Source organism: Curcuma longa, chromosome 10 (genome assembly GCF_044706935.1).
Source record: "Curcuma longa cultivar G26 ecotype Majalengka, Jawa Barat chromosome 10, ITB_CL_G26_1.1, whole genome shotgun sequence".
NCBI classification, from domain to species: Eukaryota; Viridiplantae; Streptophyta; class Magnoliopsida; order Zingiberales; family Zingiberaceae; genus Curcuma; species Curcuma longa.
The window spans coordinates 995,715-1,015,967 of NC_133870.1; the positions used below are offsets into that span (position 1 = coordinate 995,715).

The window sequence follows — 20,253 nt, forward strand, 5'->3', positions numbered from 1 at the left end:
TGCATACAAATAAATTCATCGATGGAGACTAACCATAAAGAAAAATTTTTCATTGGGTATTTTTAAGCCAGTCTCCGATAAATTTTTCATATAAAATTTATATAAAATTTTATTTATTTATATATCAATATTTATTAATATCTACACAAGGTGCGGATAATCGAGTCGAGTAATTTATTTATTGATAAAAGGTGCGGAACGGCAGAGGCAAAATTCTGTGACGTATAAATTTTACGAATCCTCCTCCCCCTTCGCATTTGGAACTCGGGAAGTCTGGAGCCACAATGGCTTCCATCCCCCACGCCGCCTGCGCTTTCCCTACTACTCAGCTCAGGTTTTCGTCGAACCAACCCCATCTGCTCTTCTTCCGCAGCAGAAATTCCAATTCCTTATGGACGGCGCAAGCCTCTCCCGCTGACCAAAGTCCCAAACAAGAGCAGCCGCCCCCAGAGACGGTGAAGCTTGCCTTCTCCAAAGCCGAAGCCTACAAGAAAGCCAAAAAGCCTACTCCAACTGTGGAATCCGACCTCTCCCCTAGACCCACTGCTGCTGAGTTAGCCGATGAAGCTGCCGCTGAATCTCCTCCAGAGATCCCCACCGCAGTTAAGCTCGCGATGGAGCGAGCTAAGGAATACAGAAAGAACAAAGCATCTGCTACAATGGAGTCTGGTAAGTGTTTGCGATGTAACATTATGTTTATTGCAGTTAGGGCGCTATCAGATGGTATATGTTGGTGGTTTAGTTGCTGTAACATTAGTTTCTCTTTTCTGGTTCTGGAAGAGATTTTTTTATTTCGGAAATCAGCTAAGCTTTCATCTCCTTTTGTTTGTGTATAGGAAAAATAGAGATGAAAACTGTTTTTGGTTGAAATAAAATATTCTATGATGATGATCATCATCAAGTGGTGCATCATCAACTTCAAACTGCGTAAGTCGCAACTATCTGCGATTTGCTACAGAACCCTTCTATGCATGACTATATCAGTATCAATTAGATAACGTGGTTTGGTTAACTGAAGTTTTCTTTGGTTTCTTATACTCCCTATACATTCAAGTTATCTAACTGTTTAAACTCCATTGGTTATTGGTTGTCAGTTGACATCTTGTTGACTGTCAGTTGACTTAATACTGTATGTTAGTCAACTCAACTGTGTCATGCCCATTTCACCAGGATCTACACATGTTCATCTGTAACTGGTTTATTAGTCGATTGTAACTTACCATCAGTCATTGACTAGATTAGATAAAATCAAGACCGAATCCTCTAGATCACCATCTTGTCCTTCACGTCGGTTGTGCCCTTTGTTGCGTCAACTGTTCTTAGAATTTATCGCAACTATTTTTTCTGCCGACCGAATCTTTTGTTGACTCTATCATTAGTCGATTGTTAATGCACCATTAATCAGCTGGACTAGAGTTCTAGTTGATTGATGAACCTGAAACAATGAAATTGTGGTATAGTTGAATTTAGGGTAACAACAATCGATGGATGGAAATGGTCTAAGCAATCAAGTGGTGCACGACAATCGATTGAGCAGACAATGTGTACAACCGAAGCGAATGATGAGGTCAGTGGATTGGTGCACAATAATTAATTGATAACATAGTCAACAGATGGTGTGTACAATCGAAGTGGATGATGAGGTTGTAATCTAGAGGATTCAATTATGATTTTATTTGGTTTAGTTGATTGATTGTAAGCAATCAGTCAACTGATGAACCAATCAGCGAAAGAACAAGTTCAGTTTCAGGCGAGATAGGGCAGGTGTCACGGAGGAGTGGATTGATAATTAGCAAACAATCAGTCGACTAATGTGAAGTCAAGTCAAATGATCAACAACAAGAAGTCGATTGGCCACCCATGAACAAGAGGCTTATAAAAGATGATCTTGTTGTGACATTCCATAGCCTTCTTGGGCAATCTACAACGACCACAAAACAAGCAAGCTATTTTTCTTGTGTAACTTTTATTATTCTTGCATTTTTTTGTTATTCGGTTGACTTTTGTATTTCTTTGTGTTTGCTATAAAAGAATAGGAATTGTAAGAGGTTTCTTTACCTCCACAGAGGAGAAAATATAGCGGTGTTACTAGTAGTAATTCATTGATAGATTATAGGCCTTGGAGTAGGAATCGAGGGTTTCGAACCACGTAAATTGAGTTTGCATTCTTTTGTGCTTGTGTTCTTCATATTTGTTTATTTTTCTAGATTTTCATCGCGTACTAACATTTTTATAGAAGAGCAAAATTAAATGAAGGGCAAAATTACACACACTTATTCACCCCCCTCTAGCTGCAACAACACAATCCAGAGTATATCTTCCTATACATGGAGTGGGAGATGATCTTTTTATGTTTTATGCATGATTGTTTATCATTAAGTAGCTATAGTTTCACTATGTGCTAATTAGGGATTTTCCTATGCCTCCTATTCATATGTCTACACTATTTTTTGAGTTCTTGGTGCCTAGCATTTAAGGAACAAATGAGGAATATTGATTTCTAATCAGTTGCACTCATTCTCTAGCTATTCTAAGCCATTTGAACAAATAGGTTTAAGATACAACAAGCACTTTGAATATGAAATAACCTACAGTTCAAAAGAATAAATTTGGGTTTTACACTAACAATAGCAACATTATTTGATGCATTATTAGATGTTATTGAGAAGGTCTTATCATTTATGCTTCATGTATAAGTGATGCTATATGTGTTAGCAGATATGTAACATTGTAGGGGATATTCTAAACATTGAAAATAACAATTTTGATACGCCTGATATAATTGCCCAATTCACTAATTTTATTTATGTATATCTTAGATTTGAATTGATCGTATATGTTGCACAGATGGAATAAAGCATTCCACCTCTTAAACTATGGAATGAGTGAGATGAGATGACCAATTCTTCTGAATGTCTCATTCCTTCTCAAATGGTCCATCCATAGATTGGAATGAAATCATGGAGGGAATACAGCATTTCCATTCCATTTCATTCCACCCTACCAAACATAAAGTAATTCATGTAAAAGTAGGACTCTATCTGAAAATATAAAAATTTAGTCAATTAAAAATTAGGATTATCTTCTAAATTCTATCTGTCATGAAACAGCCAAAAGCTAATAATTGACCTTTCTCCATAGATCAAAAAAAGATGAAGCTGCCAGATTCAAGGAAGGACCTTGAAGAGAAAAGCACATCAAAAAAGAATAATCTGAAGGTATCCCGTATTGATTTTTTGGGGCTCGATTTTGTGGAGAAGAAAACATATAGAGGAATGCCACCTGGCTTGGCTTCAACTGTAGAAACACTTGTAGATGGGGATTTCCCTGAGGTGGAGCTTATTGTTGGGGATCCTAGCAAATTTGAGACTGCCAGGCCATTAGAAACAGTGAATCAAGAGGAGAATGATGATAACAAGGTACTTTATAAGCCCAAGGTTTCTACATGGGGAGTTTTTCCAAGACCAAACAACATTTCTAAAATGGTATGGCATCTTTGTGCTATTTATTGGAACTTAAATAGTTTGATGCTTTTAATGATGCACTGTTATTTATTTTTCCTTTGTTTGCTTGTTGATAAGGCCTAATCCTACGAATATTTTTATTTGCCATATTTGCCATCGTTTTCCTTAAGTAACTACTGCTCATGGCAAATCTGATTGCCAAGTTAAATAAAAAAATGGCCCATTGACTTTGGTAATTTAATCAGTTTGGAGATAGTACTGTGTGGTGATCTTCTTTAACCATAATCAGATAATGTATTTGAGCCTTGCTTTATTTTAGTGGTTTAGGCTATAGATTCCATTCAAATAATTTCAAGATTAATTTTGCAATATCTTGTTCAAGGCTACAGTCATTGAGTTGCAATTTCACCTTGAGAATATTACAAAGAAATTAAATCCACTTAGATGTTTGGTAATTGATGATGTAGGGTTGGAACACAATAGATTAAATTAGTCTACTAAATTTATTAATTTTGCTCAGACTATAATGTGGGTTGTAACTAGATGAGTAAATTGATCTCAGTTGAAGCTGAGAAGGGGCTATTACAGTTTGCCTAGGTTTCCATAGTTCAGTTGAGGTGCCTTTGAGACTATTAAATTCAACAGAGGTCAAGACCATTCCATCCTAGATTCCTAGGTGGGTGTGGGGTCAATTCTCCGAAACGGAACTTTGATTGTTTGAGTTGAAAGATGGAGTTATAGAGAGGCTGGTCTTGCTCGAGGTGGGTATGGCTCCCCCAAGGTGAGCGAGTAAAGGGGCTAGCTGACCAAGGGGGACTTGAGAGCACACAACTTTTTTTCCTTCTCTTGTTCTTTACTATCGAACTGACACTCTCAATGGATGACAGTTACTTTCTCTGAGCTTTGCATGCACTAGGAAATGCTACCAAAAGTTTCTGATAATATTGTAGCATTGCCTATTTATAACCCATGGGCATAAATGCAGCCCTTGTAATACCACTCCTTCGTTGGGTCTGTCTATTTTACTTGGGACCACTGAGTGTCTACTCTGTTGATGAATACGACATGTACACATGACATCCATCGATAATAGCCAGTGCAAATGACGGGTTTCTCTCCTATTAATACTCCCCTTCGCCTTAAGATGCAGGGGAGGTGGGATTTCAGAGGTTAAGGTGACACAAACACACATTAATGATGATGATTGCTTGACAAGACAAAGAGGATCTCTAATGATTGCAGAGCATCTCAAAAACTTTGTAAAATCACTCTCTAACGGACCATTTTTTTCTTTATGAAATCGCTGGCTCCTTATAATTCTTCTTCTCTTCTGCTTTCTTGTTCTGCTCTGTTGATTACAACTGTGCTCTGGTTCGGTGGGTCGTCTCCACAGGTTTTTCTTTGTCTCATTCGAGTCTTGGCTCATCTGAACCTGGTGTGTGTTTTCCACAATTGCACTCAACATCTTGTCCGAGCTCAACAAGAGCTTCAACATGCCAATTGATTAGCAAGCTTGATCAATATCTCCACCTTTCTTCTGATTATAACTGAGTCCAACCTTGAGGTTGTCAGTCTTTGGGAGTCTCCATGTTCACACCACATCATGTGTCTTTGTCATTTCTTTTCTTCCTTGCATGTTTTTGACTTGTTTCCTTTTTCTGCATAAATGTAGATTTGCTTGATGGACTACATAGAAGCCAGTTTTGAAGAAGAGAAACCAAATGCCCCACCTTAGAGTGAAAATTTTGAGTTTAGGGGAATTTCCACCAGATTGAGACCTCCAACTCTCTACCAATGATGCATGACCTCAAATTTCTTTTGCATAGGTGATCTTCGCCTGATTCTTCAAGACCCAACCCTCGCCTCGACTAAGTGCCCTTGAAGTTGGTCAAAGTGCCAGGAGTGTGGGCTAAAGTACCCATCTTTGGTCCATGTAGAACCTCGTAGTGCTATCCTTCTTTGCAAAGAAGTCTTGTGCTCCCCAAGGAGAAATGCTTAGGTGAATAAAACCATTATCAATGGCTCATGAAGCTGCTTCTTCAGTTCTTCTAGCTCTCTTGGCCATTCATTATGGTGCTTTTGAGATAGGAGCAGTGCCTGGTTGAAGCTCAATAGTGAACTCAGTTTGCCTATCTCTGGGCAGACCTGGTAAGTTTTAAAGAAAGACTCAAGGAATTTTCAAGGAATAGGCATGTAAGCATGTGTTATGGATTTCTATTCTCTTTACGGTGTAGATTTTCAGTTGAATTATCTGATGTGGAAAGATGTTTAGTATGGTGTTGGATTTATATGTTTGTATTATTCTTTCCCATGTTTATGATGCATCCACTATGTGTGTTTTTTTTCATATATATAAAAGAGGTGAGGTTATTCAGGAGCCATAGGTTTTGGTTTTGAGTTTTTTAAAAATTGCAATGTGCTTGAGGATGGTGTTTCCCTAGGAGATAGTTGCCCTTGGCGCATGATAAGATTATTCCGTTATATCTGTCACACTGCAATTATCAATATTTTCATTTCTATTATACTCATAGGGAACTATAATGTTTAATGATGAAACATTGTTCTAGTTCTTAAAAAGTTACACTTCATGATGACTCTTATATTTTCTCCTTCATATTTAGTTTGGCGGAGGAAGAAATATCCAACCTGGTGAGATGCTTGAAACTTCAGAAGATAAAGAAGCTAAACAAAAGCACACTAGGGAGCTGTTAGCAGCCTACAAAAGCAAGATGGGATTGACAATTGATTATAAAAAAAGAGTCGACTGTGAGAAGGTATCTGCTGAAAGCTCATCACTTTTCCTTCCCTAATGATTCTGATTGTGCACTATTCCTTTTGCTGTAGAAGTGCCTATATTCAAATTAGGGATTCTTACTCCTATGCACCTTTTGAAGCTTACATCTGTTTGTTAATGACTTGTATTCCTCATTATGGGAGTTCAAATTTTCTTGGGGATAAATACAATTGTTTTAGTATAGAATAACATAATTATTTTTTAAACAAAATTTTGGATTCTTATTCTCATTCACACATATATAGGCTATGATGAGTTCAATGTACTTCCACACAAGTAAACTTACAACACAAAACCAACTGATCTAGGACTCACCTCAAGATATAGATATAAATTATGCCGTTTGTGTTATTTAAACGTAAAAAAAAAACTAGGTGGCTTGGGAATGCATGCATTTCTTCCTTGAAGTTCAGAGATTGGTGCTCAAGTGATATGAAATGGTATGATAGGAACAAATTCACCACCTTAAGGATAAGCAACACCACCTCAAGGATAAGAATTCTGGTTTAGTTCACGAATTTTCCCAAGAGATAAGAAATCAAGTGGCAAACACATAATATTTTTTCTCAACTCAAAGACAGATAAATTCTTGCAAAATTCGGCCCCCTCTTATATTTAACATCCCTTCAGGAATAGGAATTCATGCACCATTCATGCAACAACCTAAAGTTCCAAGACAACACAAAGCACAACACACCTAAGGCCAACTACAACTACCAACACATGCAAAATACAACTATCAACACACCATAATTAAGACTCTTTCAACTAGTAAAGATAGAAACATGACCAATTTTTATGTTTCTAATTAACTTCATACTTAATTGAAACATTAAGTAAATAGTGGGTTGGTAAAATATTAAGTTTTGGGCTTTGAGTATTTCATGAATCATTACCCCAAAATTAGACTTTAATGGGCTCTTGTTTGCCGAATTCTCATTAGACTTGGACGGTCCAAGTGCATCATTCTCCCTTGGTTGAAAAGGACTCATCCTCAAGTTTATTGGCTCATCATCTTCATATGGAAAAAGATTTGAATCATTGAAAGTAGATGAAACTCCATAGTTGCCAAGAAGCTCCACCTTATAAGCATTGTCGTTAAAGAATCTTGAAAGGTCCATTAGCTTGTGGTTGAAGATCAACAAACTTTCTATTAGGAAAGCATTCCTTTCTCAGATGAATTCACACCAGATCTCCTTCCTTAAACACAACTTGGTTTTAGTGCTTATCAACTTACTTATTATACTATTCAATTTGTTTCAAAATCTTATCTTTGCTCATGAATCTTCTTAATGAATTTAGTTCTTTCATCAGCTTCACCATTAATGTGATTAACAATGTGAATAGGAGATAAATCCAAAGGGCCAATAGGGTTTAGAGGAAGTGGAAAATCAGAATCCTTTTGGCATTGATGACGATCATAGTGATGAGGAGCAAGACCACCGAAAGCAAAGGAGGCTACCAAGGAGATGTGAAGGTGATATGAAGGTTGAACTTTTGGAATTTGATGGCAATTTTTATCGATTGGTTATATATTATTGAAAGAATTTTTGAATTCAAGGAGTTTTCGGAGGAAAGGAAGCTGAAATTGGTAGCTATTAAACTGAAAGGCTATGCTTCACTTTGGTGGGAAAATTTAAAGAGGTAAAGGAGTAGAGAAGGGAGGAGGCCTATTTAGACTTGGGAGAAAATAAAGAGGAAATTATAGATAAGATAACTATATAAAGTTCTATAATTTCAAACAATACACCTACTCATGGAAGAGGATATAAGAGAATTTGAGTATTTAATGCTCAGATGTGAAATTAGAGAACTTGAAGTGCAAACTATTGTACGGTTCTTGAAAGGTTTAAAGACAAAGCTTGCCGATGTAATTAGATTGCAGTTATATTGGACTTTTAATGCTGTTAGAAAATTGCTATCACTATTGAACAACAAATCAAAAAAGAGCTCCTAAAGCAAGTTCTTCTAACCCAACCAAGGGAGTATTGTTTCTAGCTCCAACAAACCATTTAACAAAGGTGTAACAAGCAAGAACGAGGTCAAGGATGGAGGAATGGTGTAAAAGCCCTCTATGAACTTCTACCCAGAAGTGTTACAAATATCAAGGGTATGGTTACATTGCTTTAGATTATCCCAACCGAAGTGCAGTAACCATTAGAGAAGATGTAATTGAAGAAGAGGAGGAAGAAGTGAACCAAGAAGACGAGAAACTTGCAGATAGGGTTGTAAATGAACCAAACGTTCGTGAGCAAGCTTGGTGTTTGACTTAGTAAGAGCTTGTTTATGTTTGTTCAATACACACAAAAATACACGCAAGATCAATTAAATGAATAAGCTTGAATAACTCATTAAACTAAATGAATAAGCTTAAACACATATATATTCAACTCGTTAATGCTCATGAATAGAGATTATGAATTGTTCGTGAATAATGTTTACGAGCAAAATTTGTGAACTATGTTCATCAATAAACTTTTATCATTATAGTAAATAAACAAAAAAACTTTCAAAATGAACAAATAAGCTTGTATCATCAATCTCAATAATCAATCAAACAAGCTTAAAATATAAAAATTTTAAATAATTAAACAAGTTTGAATTGGGTGCTTGATAACATCTAAACAAACCAAGCTCAAGCCAAGCTTGAACCAAACTTAAGCTCATAAAAAAGAAACTAAGCCAAGCTTGAACAATCATTTTAATGACTTAGTTCATTTTAGGCTCGACTCGGCTTGGCTTGGCTCTGTTACCTTATCAAACAAGCTTTAACACCACAAAGCTTGGGTCGTTTACAACCCTACTTACATAATTTGGTCAATATGAAATGAAGGAGAAGCTTTGGTGATTTGGAGGAGCCTCAATATGATTAAAAAAAATGAAGCATGACTGTGAGAAAACAATTTTCAAACAAAATGCACTAGCCATGGAAAAGTATGTAATGTGATCATTGATAGTGGAAGTTGTACTAATGTGGTGGCTCAAGAGATGGTGACCAAGTTGAACTTAAAGATCGAGCCTCACCCTCACTCGTACAAGCTTCAATTGTTTCAGAATGGTAACGGCTTGTAGCTTACAAGGAGCTGTTTTGTTTCTTTCTCCACTAGTAAGAACTACAAAGATGAAGTCTAGTGTGATGTTGCTTCAATGGATTCATTTCAATTGTTGCTTGCAAGACTATGGCAGTATGATCAGAAGGTTTCTCATGATGGTAATACACACTCCTTTATCAAGTATGGTGTTCGTTGTGCTAGCACCATAAACCCTGAACTGAAGATTACCAAGGAGGAAGGATATTCTTTTCTTAAAAGTTCACAAGTAGAACATGCTTTGACTAACCGATCTGAGATGAGATTTATGCCATCTTGTTTATGAGGCTACAACGGCTCAACAAGGCTACAACGGCTCAACAAGCACCTATTGATGAGTTATTGCTGCCATAATTGGAGGAGTTCAAAGATGTGGTACCATACGAGATTCCAATTGGTTTACTACCCATGAGGAATATTCGACTTCACATTGATTTTCTTCTAGGCTCGAAACTTCCAAACAAGGTTGCTTATTTGATGAACCCAATGCAACAAGCTGAGTTACAAAGGCAAGATGATGAACTTATAGCTCAAGGCTTTATCCATTAAAGAAATTGTGTTGTCCCTTTTCTATTAATTCCAAAGGATGGAACTTGGTGCATGTGTGTTGATAGTAGAGCTATTAATAAGATCACTCTCAAGTATTGATTTCCTATTTTGAGGCTGGATGATATGCTTGATCAACTTCAAGGAAGAGCTAAGGTATTTTCCAGATTAATCTTCAAAGTGGATATTGTCAGATCAGAATGAGAAAGGGAGATAAATGGAAGGCATCTTTCAAACTAGGAAAAGGGTTATATGAATGGCTTGTGATGTCGTTTGGTCTTTCCGATGCTCCTAGTACTTTCATAAGGCTTACTTTGATGACAGTCTGGTCTATTGTTCATCTATGCAGGAACATGCAGAGCATCTTAGAAATCTTCTTCAAATCTTGAGAGAGTAACGGTTGTTTGCTAACTTGCAAAAGTGTCATTTCTTCACAGATAACCCGTTTTCTTAGGTTATGTGATTTAAAGTGAAGGTATCAAGATGGATCCTAGCAAGGTGGAAGCCATAGATAGTTGGCCAGTTTCATTAAGCATTTCAGTACACTAGTAGCTCCTATCAGTAAATGCATTAAAGGAGGGACTTTCAAATGGACCAAGGAGTCTTAAAAAAGCTTTGCATCTATTGAGAAGAAGATGACAACATCCCTGGTTCTAACACTTCCAAACTTCAGCAAAGCATTTGAATTTTGTAATTCATCCAATGTAAAAATTAGAGTTGTTCTTAGCCAAGAAGGAAGACCCATTGCTTTCTTTAGTGAAAAGTTGCATGATGTAAAAAGAAAGTATTCTACTTAACCAAGAATTCTATGCCATCATTCGAACTAACGAGTTTGTGCTTAATTCAGACCATGAAGCATTGAAATACTTATGCAATCAACACAAGCTAAGTGTTTGGTATGAAAAATGGGTAGAATTTCTTCAAACTTTTCAATTTGTGCTTAAACATAAATCGGGCAATTGAATAAGCTTGCAAATGCATTTGGCAGGAGGCAAGCTTTGTTGAATGCTATGAGATATCTAGTGGTTGGTTTTGAAATTGTTAAGACTTCATGAAGATGATTCTAATTTTAGCAACCTACGGGAAGCTTGTCTAAGAGGATCAAAGAATCAATTGTTTATTCATGATGGATATCTTTGGGATGTCCACAATACTAATCAAATCTCGAGACAACATTATAACAATAAGGCTATTTGGGAAAGAGTTACTTTAAGAATTTATGAATGTTGCTTAATCGGTTGCATATCTTGCATGTTGACCTTGAAATTAAAGTAATGTTGAAGAACTCCCGAGGACTTAAATGTTGCATATGCTTTGAATTGTGCATGACTCTTTAAAATTAGGCTTTATAATGGTGCATGCTCACAACAACAATAACCAAGCCTTTGTCCTACTAAATGGGGTCGACTATGTAGATCCTCCTATACCTTGGGTTTGATCACCTACTATGTTATTATCTATATTTAAATAAATTTTATCTTATTTTGTCATTGTTAATCAAATCTTCTTAGGTCTTCTTTTTCCTCGATTAATATGCGTATCTGTCATGGTCTCACATCACTTAACTAGGGCATTTATTGGTTGCTAAAATATTTGTCCATACTATCTTAAACAACTCTTTCGATACTTTCTCTCTAATGTTTTTATTTCTTATTTTGTCCATCCTTATATGTCCGTACATCCACTTTAACATCCTCATCTTTGTGACTCTATCTTCTACTCCTTTGCCACTAGATCATACATTGAAGCGTCAACATGATATTAAAAGTATCGTTCCATCAAAGACAAAAACTCCAACTTAACTCAAGATTTTAAACATTGATTAAGAGTGCGATAAGTCAGCATGATCATGCTATCCTTTAGCCATCTTGAATTTTAAGAGACTCGAGTCTTTATAGGTATGGCCAAGGTGTTTGGAGTAAGTGATGTGGTTGATGCCCCAACACAAGCTTGAATGGATCCTTATCATTGAGTCGTTATGGTCAAGTTGTAGGAGAATTTGGCACTATCTAGGAACTTGGCCCAATCCTTCTCATTGACACCCACAGTGTCGAAGACCTTCAAAAGGCCATTTACTCATACAGTTTGATCATCTATTTGCTACTGCATAGCCATTGACATATTCAGATCCGAGTTGAGAACCTTGATGAGCTCCCTCTAAAATCTCTTGTGAACTGTGAGTCTCTATTAGTCACTATTTTGGAATACCACAATATTACAAGGAATTTTTGAAGTGGTGGGTTGTCTCTTTAAGAGGGCATTTTTGGAACAAAGATTCCATGCTTTAAAAACCTGTCATATTAGCAATAATACTAGCAAAGATGTCAGATTCCCACAATAAAATCCATAGAAACAGATTTACATTGCCGCTTTCAGTCCAGTATTGCTGGTACACTAGACAAGTTCGGACATAGGATTTCACATCATCCTCTTTGTGGGCAACAGCATCACTCTCCAATGAGTGCTAATATCTGTCTAGTTCTAGGAAGTCCAGTCCATTTTAATTCATGGCACTCCATCATGCCCCTCTGAAGTTCTCCATGTAGAGGTACATAGAGCTGCTTCCTTTGGTGTATAATAAACCATCTTCAACCCAATTTTGGGTTTTACCTTCCTTCTCTTGCGCCACAAGTTTGGAGACCAATGAGTCATGTAACAACCCTTTTTTGATCTTTTCTCTCATGTTGCATGCCAATCGACTCATGGTGGATTGCATAGACTTTCAGCCAAGTGCACCATCTTGATAGAGAGCTTTTTCTGTGTCAGGAAATAGTTGATTGGAACATTATCAGTTTTGACAACAAATCTATATCCAAGGAGAAAATGATAGCATGTTTGAAAATAACTACCGGTGTGATTCCTTCTCTTTGATAGTGTATTTCTTCTATATAGGAAGGTCAAACCTTAGGTGGCAACACTTTGACGGCTTCTGAAAGTAAAGGCAGTATCAAGTTTCAATAACTGTAATTAGCATCACCATCTACGTGGAAGAAGGCAAAGCTTACCTTTACCATTTCTGGAGCTTGTTGACAGCAAAATTCCCAACAAGCAAGCCACACAATTGGATCTTCAGATCCATCATAATGAATAAAATTGAGTTTGAAAAAGTAAGTGATAGTGTTGGAATTAGGCAAAGAAACATTTGAGGTGTCTTGCCTCTGCACGATCCCTGTGGGTGTGTCGAACTTGCTTTGTTTTGGGTCTGCAAGTCGTGTGTGATCTCAAACTTGTGTGCAAGAGCTTGTACCTATGTGGAGTTCCAGTTGCAGTACTCAGGACTAGTCTCAGTCCTGCTGATGGATTTTTATACATTGCTACCAATTCCCTAAGAGTCTTGAAAGACCTTAGCATGGATTTCATTTTAGGACTGCCTAAAAACAATCAAAATCATGATTCAATTAGGGTAATCATAGATAGGTTTTCCAAGATGTTACTTTTTATTCTACATATTCAATACTCTAAAGTAAATAATTCATCTTATATAGTTAAATTTCATATGGAAATTGCTTGGAACTCAATTTAGATTTTTCATCTCCATTTCATCTACAAACTGGTCCAGTCGTCTTAAACAATTGGTTGGCAAAAATCTAGGGATTTAGGACACTATTTGCCAATTTCCAAATCTGTTTATAAGGATTCTAGAAATATATCAATTAATAGGTGTCCTTTCAAATGTTTATAGATCAAAACTCCTCAGTAAATTGATTTTATTTCTTTGCCTATGTTGTCCTATTCATTTGAGTCTATTGAGATTTGTTAAGCATATACTAGAGATTTATGTTGATGATAGGAAAAAATTGCACTCCTAAAAACTCCATGCTCACTCTAGTGGTCCCTTTCATATTGTCACAAAAATTGATACTAATGTTTAACATCTTGACTTGGCAATTGAATTAAAAATGCCCCATTTTCACAAAAAAGATATGCTATCATATCGAGGGACATTTAAGCATGATTTGAAATCTCGTAACGTACCAAGCGAATGGTCAAAATATATCATTTTGGTAAATCATCGAAATTTGATATCGCTCGGTACTAAATTTCAAAATCTCGAGTCATATAAGCATGATTTGAAATCTCGTACTGTGCCGGACGAAATGGTCGAAATATATCATTTTGATAAATCATCGAAATTCGATACCAAGGTTTAAAACCTCGAAATGATGATGGTGTGCCGGTGACAGATTGAAGGTTGGAGAAGCAAGGAGATGAAGTAAAGGAAGGAGATATTAACATAATTGATAAAATGGCTGAATGCCTCTTTCTTTGATGATTTTTCCTTTAAATAAGAATTCTTGTATAATTTATTTTAGACAAGAAAATATTTATAGCATTTACACTAGTTACTGCTAGTTTACTTAAGGTAAGAATATATAATATTACACAAATTATTGCTAATCTACAGTTAATACACAAATTATGACAAATTAGATCTTGAAATCTCAACCATAATTTCTGCCATGATCTTATCAATTGACAACCCATAACCTCTGCCATTGATATCCCCCTCAAATTGATGCTTGATGATCAAAAAACATCAATTTGGTAACTAGAAAATGATATTGTTGCCGTGAGAGAGGCTTAGTTAATACATCAGCAGTTTGTTGATCAGTGGTGATGTGAGGTAGAGAAATGACATGGGCATTATATGCTTCACAAATAGAGTGATAACCTACTTCTATGTGCTTGGTGCCCTCGTGAAACACTGGGTTAGCTATAATTTGGATAGCACTAGTATTGCCCACGTGAAGCAGAGTAGGTTCCATTTAAGGAAACCTATACTCACTCAAAAGTCCTCGAAGCCAAACAATCTCAGAATATGCAGAGGACATAGCACGATATTCAAACTTAGTGGAGGATTTCAACACCCGATCTTGCTTCTTGCTTTTCTAAGAGACAAGAGAGTTGCCAATGAACATGTACTAGCTAGTAAGGGATCGTTGAGTATTAGGACAACCAGCCCAGCCAACATTACTATATGCAACCAAGTGAATATGAGAATCCATAGGAAAGAAAAGACATTTGATAGGAGTGTTTTGCAAATAGCGAACAATGCAACGAGCAGCAACCAAGTGAAGGTGCTGAGGGACCTGCATAAATTGACTAACTTATTGGACAGCAAAAGAAATGTCAGGTCGAGTAATAGTCAAATAATTCAAGCTCCCCACTAAATGTCTATATAAGGAGGGATTAGGGAGAAAATTATCCTCATCACGATGATATTTAACATTCACTTCTAAGGCAGTATCAACAGATCGACCATCTTGAAGACCAGTCAATGTAATTTTCTCTTGAATGTATTGATGTTGATTTAAGAAAATACCAGCCGCTGTAGGTTCACTTCAAGGCCTAAAAAATAGCATGACGAACCTAGGTTCTTCATTTGAAAAGAGCTTTGAAGGCGCTATTGAAGCTGAGAAATCAATTCAAAGTTAGTCTTTGTAATAACGATATTATCAACATATAGGAGTAAAACCATTCCTTTAGCAATCTTATAAAGAAACAAAGAAGAATCATATTGACTCTGGATAAAAGAGAAGTGAATAAGCGTGGATCGAAACTTGTTGAACCAAGCACGCAGAGCCTGTTTTAAACCATAGAGTGACTTTTTTAGTTTACAAACATCAGAAGAGGGATAATCCTGGTAGTGGAGTCATATAAATTTCTTCCTTAAGATTCGTATGTAAAAAGACATTTTTAACATTCATCTGTCATAATGATCAACTCTTAGAAGTAACAATAGCTAGAATAAGTCGTAATGTCGTCATTTTTGCTACTGGTGCAAAAGTCTCCTGATAATCAATTCCATACTTTTGTCGATTTTCAAGTGCCATCAACCTTGTTTTGTATCGGTCAAGTGAGCCATCAGATCTCAGCCTAATAGAATATACCTATTTACAACTAATGAGTTTGATACCAGGGTGGTTTTCTTAAAGAGCTTGAAGTTCCTTTTGCATAGTTTTCTCCCAACATACATATTTAGTGGCTTGAGAATAAGAAGTATGAACTGTAATATCGACTAAAATCGCAGAAAAATCATACCTATCAAGAGGACGACTGATGCAATTAGATCTTCGAGGAGTCACTGAAGTGGGCACTGGATCAGGGTCGGGAAGGATTTGCGATGATGGAGGTTGTTGTCGTTGATAGACAAAATTAGATTTAAAATGCTCAATGGAGGGAGATATATCATCAAAGCTAGGAAGAAGAACACCATTCGAAGGGAGATCTTGCTGTTGAAATTACTCATGTTCAAAGAAAACCACATTTCTAGAAACACGTAGTCAATTAGTGTCAACATTATAACATAAAAATCCTTTGGGAGTAGTGTTATATGTAGGATCGGTGGGGCGCGCTAGAGGGGGGTGAATAACACGTTTGTCGTTTTTATTCGTTCGTTCTATCACGGAAACTTAGCAGTGGAATTAGTAAATAATGCAAGGGGACTCGCAGATTTACTTAGTTTTAACCCCCCAGAGTTAGTACATCCAAGGCCTATGTACGGGAGACGCCCGTCTACTAGTGGTCTCCTTTTTGAACCTTATTCAGAGGTGGAGAAATCCGTCTTACAGTCTGAAATAGTAATAGAAAGAATAAAGAATAAGACAATAAGACTTAAATAAATTAATCAATCTCGAGTAGGCGGATCCGGAAGTCCTGAGCGCAACGCACCCTTCCTCGAATTTTTCCGATCGCACGAGCTTGGCTCTATTCGCGTTCAGCAGCATCCCAGGGTAAAGAGTACGACGTAGAGAGATGATCTCCTTGTGGTGCACATTCAGCCTCCTTATATAGAGTCTTCCGGGTGCCTGGATTCTTATCCGGGTGCTTGGATAAGATCTGATCCGTTCCGATTTCTTCGGACTCTATCCGGGCTGATTCTTCTTGATCCGGGTGCCTGGACCTTCCAGGGGCGTTTGGACCATCTGGGCACTTGGAATAACATCCGAGCGCCCGGATTCAGTCAACTCGGGTTTGACTTGAGTTGACGCCAGGCTTGGTTCAACTGCTTTTGTGTGTTTCTCTTATACTTTCTTCGTCTTGCTTCCAGCTCCTGATTCCTGCAAGATAAGCATACAAACACGCAAGTACTCTAAGCCTACCTGTAGTCCGTTTGACTTACTAGGCTTGCGTAAGCCTTACCTTGTAAGTCTAACCTACTGGCTTATCCGCGCCTAACTTCCCGTTAGGACTAGTCACTTCCATAAGTAGGCTTCCCACCTGCCAAACATTTAGTTTGGAATTTCCTTTGCCTAACCTCCAATTAGGACTAGTCACTTCCATAGGTAGACTTCTTACCTACCAAACATCCAGTTTGGACTTTTCCTTGCCTAACCTCCAGTTATGACTTTCCCTGCCTAATCTTATAGATCAGGACTTCTTCTAGCCTCCAATTAGGACCGCCTAGTCTCCAACTAGGACTTTCTTACCCAATCTTCCAGATTAGGACTTCCTCTGCCTAGCCTTCAACTAGAAGTTTTCCTGCCTAGGCTCCAACTAGGACTTCTCGCTAGTCTTCTGGTCAAACTGACCTGACTAGACTTCACTCACATCCAAATATTAGGTCATGTTGGGATCAACTCTTGGTCAAACAGACCAGACCTAGGTGCAAACATCGAAACCCTGGGAACAGACTAGTGCTCCTTGCACCAACACTATATCCCATAAATGCACACCTTACTGATTGAGCTGTAAGCTTGTGGTGATCATGTGAAAGTAAGTGAACAAAGGAAATACATCCAAAAGTGTGTAGCATACGATAATCAGGTTGCATACCAAAAAGAAGTAAGGAGAATCAAAATTCAATTGTTGAGAAGGTAGTCGATTAATAAAAAAAACCGCAGTTGACAGAGCTTCTACCCAAAATCTAGGCGGAACTGATGCCTCTAAGAGTAAAGTGCGAACCATATCCAGCAAGTGACGGTTGTTCCGTTCAGCCACCTCATTCTGTTGAGGGGTATAAGGGCATTGATCGTTAAGATATAATGCCTTTCTGTTGTAAGAAAGCTTGGAAATCATATGAAATATATTCACCACCATTATTAGACCGTAAAATTTGAACAGAGATGGAAAATTGAGTTTCAATATTCTGAAAACAGTTGATACTTTAGCTTTGGTACGTAGAAAATATATCCATGTGAAACGACTATGGTCATCAATGAATATCACGAAATATTTGTACTGCGCATGTGAAATGATAGGAGTAACACCTCAAATATCACTATGCATAATCTTATAGCATGAGTACTATAAATAGGAAAAGGTAACACTTTACTCTTTCCTAGTTTATAAACAGAGCAATCAAGAGATAAACTATTAGAAGAACACTGATTTTTATTGCTAAGAAAATCATGCTTCATCAAATGAGATAATATCACATTAGTTGGATGGCCCAAACGTTTATGTCAAATGTCGACCTTATTTTCAATAATAATAGAAGCCAAAGACAGAGTTCTACGAATAGTAAATTGCAATGGAAATAATCTGTCCATTTTAGGCCCTTTCGCGATCACCTTCTCTGACCTTTGATCTTGTACAAGACAACTACGATGAGAGAAATTTACATCGGTGATCCAGTTATATGATTTGATGCCCTAGAATCACAAACCAAGAAGAAGAAACAATATTACCTTGATCATGAAGTCCAAGAGTAGAAAATGTTGTGATGATCATCTGTTGGACCATTTCTGGAGTAGTAAAAGATTGATTTGTGCCACCATTTGTGGTTATAGAATTGATAGTGGTAGGGTTTGGGATAGCATCCTGAAAAACTTGACCTTGTCGATTTTCTGGGTGTGTAGGACATTACTTGATAATGTGTCCATTCTATTTACGATGATTGCAAAATTTCTTATTACAATTGCGGGCAATATGCCCGAACTCTTTGCAACTATAGTACTGCATTTGTCCCTTTCCTCGGTTCTTCCCTTGAGCAGCATAAGCAACATTAACAACCTCAGATATCTCCTTGGATGAACTTAAAACAACTTGTGTAGCCATTCTTTGTTCTTCACGCAATAATTCTCCAAGACATATATCTAAGGAAGGGGTAGGATTTATATTCAATAATCCAGCTCATGCAACTTCAAATTCTGACCTTAGTTTCATCAAAAACTGATCGTGTCTACTTCTTCATGAATTGCTTAAAGACTGGCTAAGACCTCTTTAGGTACTTTTGAATAGATAAGACTAGAATATTCGCTTCATAAATTAATAATCCAGAATAATACATCTCAATAGGGAGATTACCTTGACTAAAGTTACTAATCTCAAGTTCTAGTTGAAATCGTCTTGTAGTGTTATCTTGAAGATATATGCATTGCAGATAATTCCACATCTCCTTAGCTGTACTAAAGGAATGTAAATTGTTCACCATATGAGGTTTAATAGAACCTAAAACCCAAGAGATAATTCGAGCATCCTTTATCTCCCATTGAGTAAGTTTTATACCTTTTTTAGGAGCAGCAGACCCGTTAATATGATTCCAAAGCTCCTTCCCTTTCAAAAACATTCTGAACTGAAATTCTCATGCTGCATAATTCTTTCTTATAAATTTGATAGCTAGAGTCTCTGTAGACATTCTTCTAAGAAAATTTTCAGTAGTTATTCTTCCAAAAAAATGAAATCTTAAAGCCAAAGTTGTTGATCAGAAATTAATCAACTTAAAAATTGAAAGCAAACTAGAAAACTTTGTAGGACAAAAAAAATGATAGAGATTCGAAGATTCAGTTATGAATTCTAGAGGTAGGCTTTGATACCATGACACAATTGATAAAATGGCTGAATGCCTCTTTCTTTGATGATCTTTTCTTTAAATAAGAATTCTTGTACAACTTATTTTAGACAAGAAAATGTTTACAACAATTACACTAATTATTGCTAGTCTACTTAAGGTAAAAATATATAATATTACATAAATTATTGCTAATCTATAGTTATATAAATTATGGTAAATTAGATTTTGAAATCTCAGTCATAATTTTTGCCATAATCTTATCAATTGATAATCCATAACCTCTACCATTGATAGACATTGTTTGTGCTATGTGGTATCGAATTTTAGTAATTTACCGGAATAATATGTTTCAACTGTTTCATCCAACATGATATAAGACAATGTCTCCTTCCTATGCTTCATCTCCTTCCTTCTTCAATCCTAGTTCATTACCGATATCATGCATTGAAACATCGGCACGATACCGAAAGAGTATCGTTTCAATCAAAGACTGAAACTTCGGCTTGAGATCTTGAACCTTGCATTTAAGGCTTCTCCATTGTCTTTTGATTTTTTGAATCACACCTCTTTAGAATTGTAGCCTGCACTCACCTCCATAACACAATTAGGATCCCAAATTAAGAA

The 20,253-nt window shown here is 36.8% G+C and overlaps 1 protein-coding gene and 1 pseudogene across 3 annotated transcripts in view; one reads left to right on the plus strand and one right to left on the minus strand.

The window, feature by feature from the left end:
* The first annotated feature begins 262 nt into the window (after positions 1-262).
* Positions 263-20,253, plus strand: part of LOC141836447 (uncharacterized) — a 61,027-nt gene continuing 41,036 nt past the window's right edge. Inside the window, exons 1-3 of one of the 3 annotated variants that reach the window (XM_074723940.1) lie at positions 263-669; positions 3,142-3,485; positions 6,086-6,238. In XM_074723940.1, coding sequence (XP_074580041.1) covers positions 285-669; positions 3,142-3,485; positions 6,086-6,238 — 882 coding nt within the window. In that variant the 5' untranslated portion in view covers positions 263-284. The remainder of the gene's footprint in view (positions 670-3,141; positions 3,486-6,085; positions 6,239-20,253) is intronic. The other 2 variants (XM_074723938.1, XM_074723939.1) reach the window with 2 other exon arrangements.
* LOC141835788 (uncharacterized) lies at positions 18,699-19,269 on the minus strand (annotated as a pseudogene).